The 17,106-nt window shown below is 32.0% G+C and overlaps 1 protein-coding gene across 4 annotated transcripts in view; it reads right to left on the reverse strand.

The window, feature by feature from the left end:
- The window catches only part of LOC115439955 (rab11 family-interacting protein 4), a 94,061-nt gene that overhangs the window by 30,688 nt on the left and 46,267 nt on the right, over positions 1 to 17,106 (reverse strand). For 3 of the 4 annotated variants that reach the window (XM_030164049.2, XM_030164048.2, XM_030164046.2), the window contains exons 5-8: positions 14,261 to 14,344; positions 13,947 to 13,991; positions 759 to 797; positions 327 to 444 (exon numbers count right to left, since the gene is read on the reverse strand). In XM_030164049.2, the coding sequence (XP_030019909.2) occupies positions 327 to 444; positions 759 to 797; positions 13,947 to 13,991; positions 14,261 to 14,344 (286 nt within the window). The remainder of the gene's footprint in view (positions 1 to 326; positions 445 to 758; positions 798 to 13,946; positions 13,992 to 14,260; positions 14,345 to 17,106) is intronic. The other variant, XM_037438908.1, reaches the window with a different exon arrangement.

Here is a 17,106-nt window from a genome sequence, read left to right on the forward strand (position 1 = left end):
GTAACAATTTGTGAACTAATGGATGACCTATTTTATACATTTATTATTGTTTCTCAGTTTTGTCGGTTTCCTATTTTTATAGCCGTACATATACTTGTGGTAAAGTATTAAAGTACCTATTTGCATACGTGGTTCTCTTTGTTTTATGACTTGCTTAATTTTATTTACATATTAAATAATATAGGAAAATTCGTACAATGTAGGTAGGTATTTAAATTTCAAGTGTGGAGCAAGATAAGCAGTCATGAATAATTTCGCCGATAAGGCATTACCGGTAAATTAAAAGCTGCACAGTATAAAAAAGTTATCAATATAAATCAACTGACCTTATAATTGAGACCCTGGACATCTTCTTCTAGGGACACATCAGAGTACATGTCATCCGCCGGTTCCCCGCCCGAGCCGCAGCCAGACGAGTTGAATGACGACGAGCGATACAATTGGCTGGAACAATTTTACCTCCTCGTGAATTTTATTAGTCAGGTATTATGTGAATTACTAAAACTTTAATTAACTCTATGTTGGCGTTGGTAGCGACATCTAGGGTCTTTGTTAGTTAAGTTACAGCGCCATCTGTGTTCCGATGGTGAACTAATTCAACTCCGTGCATATGATGTACTGTTAGTACTAATTCATAGATGGCGGTGTAAGGAAACTTATAATGATGCGGACGGAAAATTAGAAATAATTTATTATTTCTAATGAGTTTTTATTTTTTACGTTTATAGTGCTATTTTGTCATGCAAAAATAAACTTACCTAGCTAAGACATTGGAGCCGATTTGTCGCTTGCCGGAGCTGAAACAATTTACGTAATACTTTAGTTTATATGGACAATAAGAATTTATTGATTAAATTATTTTATGTAATTTGTATGTAAAATCTTATGCATGAGCCGCCATTACAACATTATAATATTAATAAAATATAAAGTTTACTGGCCATGGAAATAGATTAAGGAAATTGTATGCAGTTACGAAATGCAGACATTAAAAACATTAGTGATGGCAGTGGCATAAAATTAACGGCGTGTAGCTACGTATTATGTACATCCTGTAATAGCGATGGTAAGTCACGTCTGCGCCTGCGTAACTAAGAATAATCACGGTAAAAGCAAGTAGACCCGTGTCGTGAGTGACTGCAAAACAAAAACTACCGACAGAAGACGAATAGTGATAGATTTAATCGGTATAAGTAAATATATTTTTATTATTCTTACGTGGAAGCTTTAAAAATATCTGAATAGAATAAATTATTGCTTTTGTGCTTGAGGGTTTGATTGTAAACATTGGTATATTTTTAAATATCTTGATAAATGTATAAAACTTACGCATCGTTATGTATTTTAAATTCTCTGTTTAAAATTATTATGAGAAAATAGAACAAAATGATTTATTTGATTTCACTTTAAAATACTTATTTCGTGCACAAAAAAATATTGTAAAGACACTTTTGACAATTTCATCGCCTCTATGACTATTCTTTTTATCCAACTATACCGAAATTGTTACCGATATGTATGAAAAGCCGAGCTAATTATCTAGCTTGCAGACCGTACGTCCGGTCGCGGGTTTGCGCGTTCTCCAGTAGAAAGAAGGAAACATTTTTGCCCACAGATAACGCAAGCGTACGCAATTAGTTTATTACAAGTACGTGTGTTACGTAGATTGCACATTGTTAATGTGATTGTTTAACGATGGAAAGTAGCTTCTATTCTCTTTACTGTTACGATTTATCTAAATTAAATCTTTTTTTTAGTTCGGTAAATATTAATAGGAACATTTTTATTTTTTAATATTGTTAATTTATTAGAGTATATTTTGGATTGTGATTAGAGTAATTGTTTATTGCTAAATGATTTTACTGTCCTGAGTTTTTAATGGCTATTTAATACAGTCAATACTAAACCAGCTTCTTATTTTTTAATTTAATTATTAAAATGTATTTACTAACGGCTGTGTTTAAACCCCATAATAAATACTTCTCTATATTTTCAATGGATGCAAGATATTTTAAATGCTAATTAACATCCCAATTTCTTTATCAAACAATTCTTTACCGATCTAATATCTAGTGTCAATAATGAATAGCGACCTTCTGCGAACCTTGCATCATTTAGGTTGGTGTCGGCGTGAAGTGTACATTGATAATTTAGCACTTTTGAAATTGTACCGTTTTTAAATTACCCTAATTACTGTAGTTTTTGGTAGTGAGGTCGTAGAGGCAGTTTTGAGGCATTCACTTTCAAAACAATATAATGAGATTGTTACTTTGGAAGACAAAGATAACATTACATTTTATTAACTGGAATAATTTGGAGTCAAATACATAGTGTACCTAGTTTAAGAGATATTGGGAAGAAAATTCGCAGTTTATTACCTACCAATGCTTATGAACGTAGAATAAACTGTTTAGTTAGTTTTTTTTTATATTTAGTGCAAAACAAACCTCGCCTACACCATCAGTTGCCAAATATAATAATCCTCACAAAAAACTCTTATTTTCTATAACAAATCAGTGTAGTGATGTAAAACATACTGCAGTCATCGGTTCGGTAACCCGGTGTAATTTCTACAGGCAGGACGTCCGTGGGGAGTGTCGGAGAAAACGCTGAGCCTGCCAAATGAGATATGGGTGCGCACGCGCCGTGAAATTGTGTAAGAAAGTGTGCGCCGACTACTGGCGCACTCTATTGCGTTACGCGTTGAGGTTGAAAAAATATCCAGAGTTTTGGTAGTGATCGGAAATAACAAGAGATTTTGCAAGACGTATCCACTTATATGTGTTTTTAAAGTAATTAAGACTAAATCAGAACATATTTTCTCTCTACTTTTGCTTTTTTCTTGCTATTTCTTAAGTTAGTTAATCTGAGTTAAAGTTTAATTTATCAGACACCTCAAAAACCTACAAATCTCATACTCGCACGATTGTTAATCGTCACAAAGACATTAATAACATGTAAATGTTATACTTATATACGTACAGGTATATAACATAACATATCACCAAGATTTTGATAAGAAAATCGGGCCCGTTAATTACTCAAGCGTAAATCTTATGGCCATTACGTCGTTTCAAATCATCACACAATTTTATAAGCAAAGGGTAATTAGTACCAATCTTTTTTATCAATCAATCATGAAACTGTATTCGACTGCATTGTATAAGTGTTCGTTGATTATTATTTTATCAGTGAGGAATATCGGATTGCATTGTATTGCAAGAAAAATGAAGAAGTAAATTCAAAGTGCCGAAAGGAGAGATTAATGAAGATAGAGCTTATGAAGCAGCCCGTTTTAATACCTTACTGACAGATGACGAACAGTTGAAGTGGTTACTTTTGGTAGCTGTGTTTCTTTAAGTTAAGATTGATAGGAATACCTTATGTATGAAGGTTACTTAACTATCTATCGGAGAGTCAAATATGATTACTGTCATAGGTGCTTGTGGGCACTCACCCACAGTGCGTTTCGTTATTGCCAAAGATGAACACAGAGCTAATCATTGTTATATGAATCTTTGCAGTATGTTATTTAAATAATATTGAAAAGAGTTATAGTTCAAAACATAAAAAGAATTTTATATATATTTTTAAATATAACATTACTAGAACTCAGTGCAAAAATAAAACGCTTCGATAGGTAAACACTAGTGTTACGGGATATTGAAACAGTAGTAACAGTGTAACTTTTACTGTTGAGTTCACAACAGTAACAGTTAGCGTAACTTTTACTGTTGAGATACGATAGCAAATTCCAATTAAAAGTTAGTAAGTTATTGAAGCCTTTTGAGTATGTTTCAAAAAGGTCTACACTTTAAAGGTTTTTATAATTTAAATCAGTATTTTTCTTTGCATTTTAAATTGAGTATTTGACAAGTGTCAAGTGTACGCCGAAGGGGTGACTTCAATGACTAAATATAAAGAGGACAGGCCTCAAAAGTTAGCTATATGAATAAGTTATATTTATGTTAGGGAAATCGACGCAGAATTGTCAATATATATGTCTATCTCTTTTACTCAAAGCTTATTTGGAACGCAACAAAAAGACAAAAATAATTGCTTTCTTCGCATATGGCACTATTTCGTTTACTTCAACACACTGGGACCGCCTTGCGGCAGAAACGCCATTTTATGCTGGCCAGTCGGCAAGTACATGTAGTGTCAGACGATGTAAACAAATCTTCATAAATATTGAATTTAAAGTAATATAATCATATTCTCAATTGTTCAGTGTGTTTATTAGTGTATTTGTTAAGTTTCGAAAATGACTCAGTGTTGTGTGAAAGGATGCAAATCGAATTCACGCAAGAAAGACCCCGAAATATATTTTCATAGGTTAGTAACTGTTTTTACCGAAAATTAGCAAATATCTTTGTATAATTACTTTTTGGATGTGTTTTTATCAATTAAAATGATTTGTGGATCTGGTTTGTTAAGCTTTGGACCCTTTTAGGCGTGATTTATACACATTAAAATCATTATGTTTGTTTACACACGAGCTTAGGGATGGGTGGGTGGATTTGTTTAGAAATTATTGATATCGATATTTTAACAGACGCCCGTTTATCAGTTACGGTTTTTGTCTTTGAAAGAATGTTAGAGCACACATCAATATTGTATTATTCAGAAGGACAAACTAAGTGAAATTAGAATATTTTTTTAAGATAACCAAAAAAATTTAAAAACCAAGGCAAAATGAATTGAGAATATTGAGCGACGTGATTGGAATCCTACACCAAATACATATTTCTTTACATTTTGAGAAGATATGCATAAACCACACGTTTAATTAACGCGAGTAAAGATAACTGTTTTCCAACAATATTCGCGATAAGTAAAATAGTAATGATTATTATACTTCACCTAATAAGTAGTAATATTACTTTAATATATTGCTATGAATAAAATTAGAATTGTTACATAAAAGAATAGATAAACATAAAAGAAACAACATAAAGATGAAATGTAAGATATATTTTTACAATTGGCGGTCTTATGTTTCGAGCAACCTTTGCATGCACGGAAATAGATACATAATCATATTGTTGTTATTGCAAATAATTATTATAATTGATTATCTTAACCACCATTTTACGGTCATTGATTTTAGTTTGCTGAACCATAGTTATGTTTCTCGATCAAAGAGCATAATAATAAAATAAAATAAAACCAACCAAATAATTGCTGGCTACGCTATCTTATTCCATTTATCATGTATTAAATAAATATCTTAATCTGTAACTTAAATTTTTAGCAAGGAATAGTGCAACATACAAATATAGATCAAACACAACTGGATGTTTGTCACAACAGGTACTGCTTTGTTTAACAATTGTTACTTATAAATCAGTTTCAGTTTGTTTGTTTACATTATGATTTGTTATATTTATATTATGGTAGTTCCTAACCCCTTTCGTATTTGATCTTTTTGGGGCTTGTTTGTCTCTCTTAATTCTTCGATGTCGATACAAAATTTTCGGTACTAGCATATCACTATTGTAAGGGGCGGAGTCGGCACCATTTTGTTCATGAAATGTGCCGCATGTCACGTGACCATATTACCCATCCTCTATACTTCTTTTATCATTGGGTGACTTCTACGTGAAGGTGTAATAAGTTTTGTAAATTATATTATGTCCTATGAAATGTATGTAAGTAGTAGAAATAAAGGCTTATTTATTTATTTGACAAGTGTAGTGGTTCTTATTATACCTCATATTTTATCTTACTAATATTATAAATTTGCGAAAATTTGTGAATATGCTTGGATGTTTATATGTTTGTTAGAAGTAAACGGAGAAACAGGTGAGTGTATTTGGATGGAATTTCGCATACGGATATTGCAAGCCCTGAATTAACACATAGGCTACTTTTTATTCCAGTAATTTGCTTCCGTAGGCAATTGGATTTTTAAAATAGATGTCGCTACCATCCTACAGCTGGCGCTATGAATCTTTAAAGTTATTTAATGGCATAGCGCGTAAGGTTTTTACGTGGGCATAACCACGAGCACCACCTAGTACCATATAAGTATACATAGATGTTATACACGTGTGTTGTAATGTATTGTATAATATAATTGGTTAAAGCCTATTCTTCCCATGAGCACATAGCATGATAAAACGATGATCAAGTATAACAATCTGTCGTGTATATAATGCATCTCGGCGTTTCTTTATTTAGTTTCGTAACTTTGTAATTTGCGGGAAATAAGTATGTTGCACAATATTCTATGCATGTTATTTTAGTCAGAGTTCTGTCAAGCGAAAGTAAGTATTGAAGGTACACGCTCTCCACTAAGTATAGGACGTTTGTTTTTTATATTTCCTGTATACAACGCAATGGTTAACGTCTCGGAATCATCTCGTTAATAATTTAAATTAAAACAGATTTGATGGAGTTGGATATCTTATGAACATGCCTTATTATTTCTATATTATGCAAAATATTTTAGTTTTAAAATACTCGCTAATCTACTCTACGCCTATGTAGTAGACTAAGCCTTATTCCTTTATAGACGAGGTTCATTGGCCAGCAGTGGGATAGTGTATAAATTATACAGGCTTAATATTATTTATTATTATTAATTCAGTCATTCAGATCAATTTACAGAGATAATTCTATTAGGTCCCTTTCTGCCGATGACTGCAATAGCTGGATTATAGTGTCGGCGATTCATTTCCGTTCGAATTCCTTTCACAACCGCAATTAGCTGGTGTTAAAACCCAGTCTAATGGGAATTGATGAAACACTAATTCCCAACGGTTCGACTTCCACTCACGAGGGATTGTTATTTGTTACGTAAATTCAACGGTTTTGGTCAGACCTTGAGGTTATTAGATACGCAACGACGGATAGACGATTCCAAAGGTTTTATGTTTTTTATTTAATTGGTGAGGTAATAAGATAAATGTTTTACATGAATTTTGTAATATAAGGCTCTAGTTTAAACGAACAAATGGTTGGATTAGGTGAATATAAAATTATTGAAATTTAGATCTGTTTTTTGTATGGTAATGGAGCAATTAGTGGACAACTTAATTTTAAAATCTTCGAAAAACGTTTTATGTATAATATAAAAATAAATCTTTGATTTCATTGCAACATATCACTACATTTTATAATACCAGAAGTAATAAAAATCGTACTTTGATTTTCTATTAAAACTAAAAATTATAACATGGTTGGTGGGCCATGCTAGGAACCAGGCTGATTTCAGTCACACTCCCTTAATATAAACTTTATATCTCAATACTGTTAAAATAATAATAATAAACAAATTCACCAACAATAATAATCGTAGGTAAAGAAACTATAAAACTCTTTATTGCCGAAGAAATCTAATGAATCGTAAAGAAACACTGATTGGAATAACTGATTGAAAATAGATTTAATGAAGTATTACTGATAAGGTAACATCACGTTTCTTTCTTAATTATTGCACCTGATACATCTTGGTATCCGACAAATGTAGTTAAGACGTATCAGGGGCGAACCGAGAGATGTATGGGCCCTTGGCTAATTCTAGTATATTTTTAATTAGTTAACAAATTTCTTAATTTTATTTTAATAATTGTTAATTGTGTTTTCAAATATGGGTGGCGGAGGGAGGCAAGGCTCAATTGTTTGATACGACACTCGCCCCTAGGCTAATTTTAGTTTAGGGGTCTGCTTCTTAATCAAGTAATGATCATCTAGTCCAGTAACGATTTTCAATAACAATTCTAGTACTAAGTGTAGGAGGAAAAAGACGATAGTAAATTATTTATTTAATATGACATGAGACGTTTATAACAATTATATATTGTCTACTGTCTTTAATGTGGACTGGAGACCCTAGCAATCGTCGAGGCCCCGAGTTACAGCCCAAAGCTGCCTTATATAGATCTGCGGCTGATGATAATACTTTCATCACAGTATGGTTATAACTTATAACCTAGAACAAAACCAGTGGATTTGATTGCAATATATTATATTTGCAAATTAGTGTGTCATTTTAGTAGATGGAATTTTTTTCACATTGAATTTAAAACATGACTAAAAATGCTACACCTCGAAGTAATAATATAGCATCTTCCTTAATCAACTTTGAGATTAGCTGTGGTTTCCTAGCACTGAGTGGACAAACTTCTTTTAACAGTTTTTTGTACACATTGAAGAATACAAACCTTTGTGTGGGCATACAATCGAATGGAGAGAAAAACAACCTGTGTACATATTGTTTGCAATGTTTGAATGACAATGACGAACATCGAAACTAATAACTGCGGTTGCGTCACAATGTTGACCATAAACATATTATAGGAGTAATAAACTAACTTGTGACTGCTTACAGACAAAGCATCTTGCTTTATTAATAGGCTCAGATGCTAATAGCTAGATTTTTTTTTGTGATAATTAATTTTTATTTAATAAATATATTTTTAAATAACGTAAACATTTTAAGTTTTTTAATATTTTTATACTGTTTAGTTTTTATATTGATCCCATGTTTTTATATTTTGTTATTGTAATTTATCGAATAAAAAATGAACAAAGTTTATAGTGGTATTGGTGGTACTCTAAAAGAAGTGCAAAACGGAAACAAATTTATTATACATATACAGAGCTAACTAATTGATCACGTAAAGCTTGGAATATTTATGAATATTTTAACATTTAAAGAAATAATTGTAAATGTTATGTTTTTGAATTGAATATCTCAAACAGGCGTTGAATTGTTTTCTTGCAACTGTTATGTTAAATTAGCTACGATGTTATTTTATTCAGCCATTATTATTCAATTGTTACTGTGACAGTGATGTCAACATTCACTATCAATACGAACTATCGGTGTCACAGTATTGTGGGGCAATGTAAATAGGCCGCTATAAACAAAAGTTAAAATCAAACCTGTAAGGTCGCTTCCTGTAATGCATGTAAACACCGTTTCGCTCCAGCTTAAATAACAAATAACAACACCGATTAAAATCTACGCACTATCGTTCACACGGAACGCGACTTTTTCAACATCACCATTTGCACAAGACACAGTTTTTAGTTTCTGTAACGCGGTACGAGTGCGAGCAAGCGACTGGCGCACCACAAGTGAACAGCCGGACCGGTCAGCGAGCTGTGAATTATCCAGACAATAGTCGACTGCAAAACGGCCCGCCGTTATTAAATTATTAAGCAGGTAGCACGCACTGTCCAACTAACAATACCGGATGATTAGATATGGAAATGTTATACATTTTATTTAGAGTTTGGACCACCTTGTTCTGTCAAGCCTATGTTTAAAGCAAATTAGTGTAGGTATGCATTCAGTTTACTATTATTAAAATGGTAATGTTTGGAACCTCCGGGCGTGGGTTCGAATGCCGGATGAAGTAAATATTTGTTTAAAGACGGTTTATGTTGCTGGATATTATGTTTGTTAGTGATGTGTAAACCTACTAATGTTTAATTTTCTTACGCTTGATGAAACTAATAAAGGACTAAAAGTTTTTGTTGAATGCATAATAATAATATTCTGATAGATTGATGATGAAAATCCTAATAACTTTGTTTTTCTTTTATCGCTAATTTCTTGAGTCTCCATACGAGATAGATCTTATGATACCCGTATAATTTAGGTTTCCACAGGTATTTTGTCAATTAAGATGAGTGTCTGATTACAATTTTATATAATATATCAAAAGATAATTTATTTCCTAGTGATCCCTGAAATATTCAACCCAATGCGACGTTATTTGGTGATATGGCAATACTTTTACCAAAAATGTTAGTTTGAAATTATTGACGTAGCCTTGTATTAAGGTTTCACGTTCTTCCACCCACATGAATACATTTATAGAACGTTTGGTCATATTCACAATATCTGTTTTGGATATCAATGACGAAGTAACACGTTTATAATAAAAACAAACTTTAATACCATGTTCTCGCGATTGCAAGGTTTATGCAATCTCATTCGAAGAAGACCTATTTATAATATAGCAATATCCGGTTTTGAATGAATAGTTATAAATTCGGCATATCATTGTGCGGTAATTGAAATGTTTTATGTCATCATGAAGGTCAAAACATTTTCAAGTTTCGATGCCTTAGATATGTTTGAATATTGGTTTCTTGAAACCTTTTTTAAAACATATTTTGTTATATTAATTTCGAGGCAGCAAGCTTTGCAGACAATTGTATCTTTAGTTTTTTGAATTTCGAAATTCAAATCTAAAACCACCGTACATTGGTGAGCTTCGAATTCGGCGGTTATTGTCGCAAACAAAATATTGCACCCTTCAATTCAATTTAGTTCAAGGCGGTACTGGCATAACTTCAAGTTTTGTTCTCAAACAGAACGATTCGTTTGTCCCACGGCACAATTTACTTTATAATATTCATTTTCAAGGTGGCATTACAAAAACTTTAAGTGGTCCGATGCGTGACCGCCTGTCGCTAGGACAGGAAGTCACAAATTAATTAATGCTATGTTCATGTCTACATACTTCATGTAACTATTTCCCACAATTATATTAATTGGCCATTTTTACTTATTATTATTCATCACAACACTAGTCGCTTGATGCTAAATGGGTGTCATTTGTCATAGCGTTACTTTCAAGATTGTGATTCTTGATGGATTACAGTATTACGCTATATTGTTCCTCATGTTCATTCATGGCGATGATTGGATGATGATATACGACATGCTCGTCAATCTTCAGAACCTTTTTGGCTTGAAAATTGCAGACTACCATCAAGGTCCTACTCTTAACTAGAACTTAACAACTGCAATCCACTCAAACGAGATTACACGTCGCTACGCTCATTCGAAGGTAATGTTGATTGTTAACGGAACTTTCATTAAGATTATTGTTTTAGTTCCAGCAATAAGTGCAGCACAAGTGCGATGCGGAACGTGTCGTCAAATAGCACAGTGTTGAGCAACAGTGGAACGCAGCCCGCGCAGCCGGCCGGAACAACGCAGTTCACTTTCTTGGTGGGAATCCAGCGTGCAAACGTCTGCGCCCGCGCAGCAAAACCACATTATAATGTCGCCTAACGTTCTATACTTTCGATTGATTGTATATTTGCATACTATCAATTTCAATAAATGATTCGGATCGCTTTTTCGATCGATCGTGAAAACTTACTATTCAGAATGTTTTTCTAATATATTTACAAATTACTTTTTTTTGGCTTATTCTTTGGATCCGATCGAAGATTACGATTGAGATCGTATATCGTATCGGCCGTTGGACAATTCTGAATAGAATCTGGATATCCTTAACGAATGACTTTTTATCACGTAATTGACGAATTTAAAGACCGTATACCAATAGATGTCATAATAGTATTTTTTTTACATACAACAAATATTTGCGCAGAATAAAATCGAACACAATATTATTGGAAACTACAGTTGTTCAAATGAACTGAAAAGCACAGTACAAATGATTTAACGGTACTAATAAAAATTCTCTTCTATCGATAAGAAAACGTAAAAAAGGAATGCAATTCGTTTGGCGTATACCAAATGAATTATCGCCGGAAAAACGTTCACAAAACGTGTTCAAGTATTAATAAGTTATTACGTGCCTTATACGGCGAGTTGACCTAATACTTCTGTATATTTATTACAAAAAATAATAAACATTAAATGTTATTTCGCGAGTATGGGCGACAAATATTTTTTTACATTATTTTCTATTAATGTTGGACTATTATTTTGGTATAATTATTATTATTTATGTTAATTATACTTAGGTTAACGCAGATTCTAGACTGTTTAATGTTTTTTTACAAATGTTAAATATTCTTTGAACAACAGTCGTATTCCAATATTAGGCTGATAATAGAGCACTAAGCATAATTTTATTATTCTAATTATGTAACTACCTACATATTATATATTATAATTGAATAAATGTTTGATTATTTGGCAATGACATCCATTTCTATGAAAACGCACATATTTTAGACTAAATACTAAATGCCTATAAGGTCTCCAACCTAGACCTATTTTTATGTAATTTTAGTCTGCAAATGAACACTACGTTTCTCTGACCGCAAACGGTTCACTGTTGGACGTGGCGCAACCAGCGACAGTCGCATTATTTTTATTTGAGTGCGATTTGCGAGTGCGTTAGAATGTAACTATCACGGCTTGTTTGTATTTTTAGTCTATGAAGATCCGCTTTATTATATTTAATATACTTAATTAATATTTTTGATTTTGTCTCAAAGATAAAAACATTAGCATATTTGATAGTCCTGTTTTGGCATAGCTTCGATTTTATGCTTGTACTCGAATCTGTCTATAATTGTCTCATTAAATTAATTTCATCTAGTTTGACATTTTAGAAACACGTTCCCAGGCAAGTAGGTACTAAAACGGTCATAATAACTTAGGAAACTGCAGAAAATACCTCTTTGAAAGTTCTATTACAATGTACAGTCAGCAACAGAAGTAGCTGAACAAATTCAAAATTTTAAATTGCCTTTAAACATTTGTATCCTTATCAATCACCGTTTTCTTCACTAGAATATACTTCAAAGGGTTTAGGTTATGTCAGACAAATAAAAAAGAATATGCTGATTGAAGTTAATGAGTAGAAGGCAAGCGTTTTGAAATGTTGACTTTGTTTAACTACTTTTGTGGCTGTACATAATTCGTTGTGCGTAGTACAGACAAATACAGTTACCGCACTATTACATGTATCATAATTAGAATTGTGAGCTGCGTTTAGGAATTCGCATTTTGTGTTTTTGTTGCTTTTTCACACGGAAATTATACCGTTTTGTATTAAGTGGGTTTATTATATGAGTTGCGTAATAAGGGGCGATTGAACGCTTTAAAACATGTTAATTAGTTGTTTTTTTATTTTTATTTTGACGCATTATAATTCTTCTGAAAATGGGAATCCAGTGTTTTTCAGCCATCTCACAGTCGATAATTGTTGTTATAATAATATAATTCTATCTTAATTATGATTCAATTTCAAAATAATTAATAAAGGTAACAAAAACAATTAAAACACGCCAAAAGCGTATTCATTCAATACCAGTTAAAAAAATTCAACATCCATAGATGGGCCCAGATCAGAAAAACAAGTTAACAAAGTTACTTAATTAGATACCAAAAGAAAATATATCTGCTAAACATAATGCATTTATTAATGAGTAAAAAGAAACGTCTAGCGAACATATTGTGTCGGTGAGAAATGAAGTTTCCATAGACCTTCGCATTGTTTAAGGCGCTTCACCTCTAAATCTGACGCGATGAGATGACTCATTGAATATCTCAAAATAGTGTCGCCATTGTTTCGTTGAAAATAGCAATAAATACAGCTGTAAAAAATAACCTACATATTATTATATAAGGTATAAAATTAATTGGCAACTGATAAACCCAAAATGTTTCATACGATTGTCGATGCGTGGTCGATTTGGTCGCGTCCAAGTTTGTCTAACTTTAGCAGCTTCCTAGACAATGATGAATAGTATTGTCGCATTAAACCCAGATTCCGGGCTTGTTTCGCACTGAAATGTGTTTATTTTCTCTATTGAACGTATTTCTGGATCTATTTGATTAAGTCTGGTTATATTGCTTGGTAATCCGATTATAAATAAAAGCTGTACTTAGTTATGTTAAGCTGCTTTGCTTTATACCACGTGTTTGGTTATTGGTATTGTCATTTTTAGTTTTAAGCCACTGTGGCATGTATAAATGAATTAAGAAGATTGTAATGTTAGTTTACCTCAAGGTTACAAGGGATTTATAAAGGTGATAATTATTAGTGAAAGCAGGCACAATGTATTTTAAATCACCGTGATAAAAAAAAAATGTTTGGCATCAAAATCAAAAGCGAAATAATTTAAAACCATTATTGATAGCTTAGTTACAGGAAATAAAACAAAAAGCTAAATACCAATTAATAATGAAAATAAATAAAAACATAGCTTACTGTCTCATGGAGCCCCAGCGGCGGTGCGGCAGATTCTCCTGGTGGCTACGGAAGACACAACACAAAAGAAATAAAGCAAATGAAAATTAGCAAAAATTAACACAAAGTAACAAAACAAAATAGAAGAATAGTGCGTAAATTAAAATTAAGCAAACAAACCGCAAAATAAACAGATAAGAACAAGATTAAAAGTAAAATTCACACGTGTTTTGGCATTGAAATTGTAATGCTCGGAAAACCTAATTCTCAATACTGTGTTTTGATAACTATACTGGTAATTTGCATTTAAAGTGGGTAATTAAAACTTGAATTACCTAGGTGGGGTTCTTCGCAAGCTTGTGCGTGTCCATGAATGCCTGTTCAACGGATTACCAGGACTTCTTGTTCCATTCTCTAGTCTGTGAACAAAGCATCATGTTAAAGTGCAAAAGATAGATTTATATTAAGTTTCTTGAAAAATTAACATCAGGACGACTTGCTCGTTTGTTAATAAGGCAAAAAAAGGAAAATAGAATTGTTTTGAAACATAATAATAAAGATATTTATTATTATGTTTATTGGCGCGCATTGTGAGGAGATTGCTCACTTTGAATCCCTCACCGCCGGTGGCCTGGTTCTTGAGCTTCGCCATCATATCGGTCATTATTTTTTTTAAATATTTTTACATGCATGTTTTTTTTTAAATATATATGTAAAAATGAAAAAAAAAAACACCTTTAAAATAAAGAGAATTGACAAAGATATTTAAAATGAAGTAGGTGGAATATTTACCGGTGTAATATTAGAACTGGGTTTAGTGGGTGGGTGGGTAGCGATACACAAAAAACTTTGAAAAAAAACGACTGTGGGAAGAGACAATGAATGACAACTAATCTTACTGACCGCATGAAATCCCTTCACGTAGTGTTATTATAAGGCATTACTGCTACCCTGGATTAAATGAACTGATGCTGTAAACAATACTGCTCATGGCGTAGTTTTATCAAAATGTTAATTTTAAACTATTTATTTACACGTTTTATATTTAAAATAACTAACAATGCAAGATATTTTTTATTAGCTTTCTTCAAAGTTAAATAAATAAATAAAAGACAAAATAATTGCGTTATGCATTTTTTTATAATAGGTACTTATTTATTCATACCTGAAGTATAATTGTAAGGTCGAGAAGAATAATAGATAGGTACATTCTTAGTAAAAGAAGCCATCTACGAATTAGGCTGAGGTATTAGTCTAATTGACCAAAGTTTATTAGCAAATTAGAGGTCACATGTTTTGTGCGCATAATTCACTTTTCACGTGTTAAAGACAGATGTTTATAAATCGTGTAGGTACAGTGTAACTGATTAAATCTATCAGCTTATTGCTATACTACCAAATTCCAGTCCAAGGCGACACTACCATATTTTCTAGTAACCAATGAGTTTTATTAATATAAATCCGTGTTGTAGTATGCGAATTTATAAAATATTTATTATTTAGAGGTTTTTTTTCATAATGCTGATAAAGTTTACGGTCGCTTCCGATAGATGGCAGTAAACATCAAGGTGTAAAATAGTTCGTTGAATTAAGCTAATAATACAATTTTATTAATTGAAATACCAGATTTGTTACATTTGGTCTGCATATTAATGTCACATTTATATTATTATATCAGTCTGTTTGCGCAAACAAAATATCTGCGAAAGAATTTTATTGGCCTATAATAAAATATAATGGATTCCTCAAAATACCAATCGAAAGAAATAATAGTATAAGTTTCAAGAAAATTGTGATGTCGGACATAAAACAAGATCGTTTTAGGAAGCCTTTTACGATACCGTTGACCGACCATTAAACGTTATACGGTGATAATGTTTTACTTTGTGTTGATTACAAAGGTACGTTTATAGCATTTTAAAATAACTGTTTTCATACTTTAGTGTGTAAATGTTCCGTAGCTGTTGTGGGATGGGTATTTAGTCGAGTTTTTATATATATCGACAGCTGCAGAGGAAACTAACTGTACTAAAAGTTGAATTGTTTATAGTAACTATTTAAGTAGGAGAAATTCGGAATCGATACCGTCGGAAGAAATGTTGGTTGTAAGGTAACAAGAATAATTTTTATGATCTTCGAGGATCGCAAGGTGCGACGTTTTATTATTTTTTTTATTTATAACTCCTTTACATTGTGGTTGAAGGACTTATATTATTAGACTACCAAATATGGTAGGATAGTGCAGAATTCGTCTGTCCTTGTCGTTATTTCGACGCGGAAAGAGACAAACTTATAACCGCCAACAGGGTCGTATGAAACTAGTTCCATGATAGTTTTAGATGTTAGAAATAATAGTAATTTATATTATTATACTTAAGCCAGGCTGGTTTCTACCATATGAACAATACCGATATTTTTGGTAAAAAGAGCGAATGAGAGAGTCTAATGGGTGTCAGTTATTAGCAAAGCATAAAATTGACAATATGAGAGGAATAATTTTAATAATGAGTTAGTTTTATATTTTTTCAGCGGCGTGGAATGAACACTCCACGTGTTAATTAGTCAGACGTTCCTAGGTCATATATATGTTGCAATGAACACATAATTTAAAACACATTATCTAGATTTGTGGCATTAGGTCGTTCAGCAATAAAGTGACTTGCATCCGAATATGCGGGAATTTTTTGCGTTAAAATCAGCATATTTAATGTCAACTTTTTTGTCTACATAATATGAGGGTAATAAAGCGGACGATTACCTTCTCTTATGAAATTTATGAACTTGTCTTTGAAATATTTGAAAATCCGATAAAATCATAGACAAGTTTTAGAACGTGTTTTACGTTTGATATTTCAAACGTTATAATATTTCGAGGATTTATGTGATCAAATAATGATAATATGAGTCTAATATTTCGAGGAAATCCACAAATAATCTGGTTGAGATTAGTATTAGAATAATTTATTTCCAAAAATAGATATACCTACACAACGAAATAGTTATACAAAATATTGATACGGCATTATTTGTCATGTCTGCCTTTATTTTTGTTTTTCGTATGTCATTCATTCAATCAAATAATATAATATATAATGAAAAACAAAAATGACGAAACAGATTTTTTAAAATAATATTTTGAAAAACCTTTTCCTTACGTACATTTATTTTTAGAAAAAGTCTT

The sequence above is a fragment of the Manduca sexta genome, chromosome 15 (assembly GCF_014839805.1).
Source record: "Manduca sexta isolate Smith_Timp_Sample1 chromosome 15, JHU_Msex_v1.0, whole genome shotgun sequence".
Classification (NCBI taxonomy): domain Eukaryota; kingdom Metazoa; phylum Arthropoda; class Insecta; order Lepidoptera; family Sphingidae; genus Manduca; species Manduca sexta.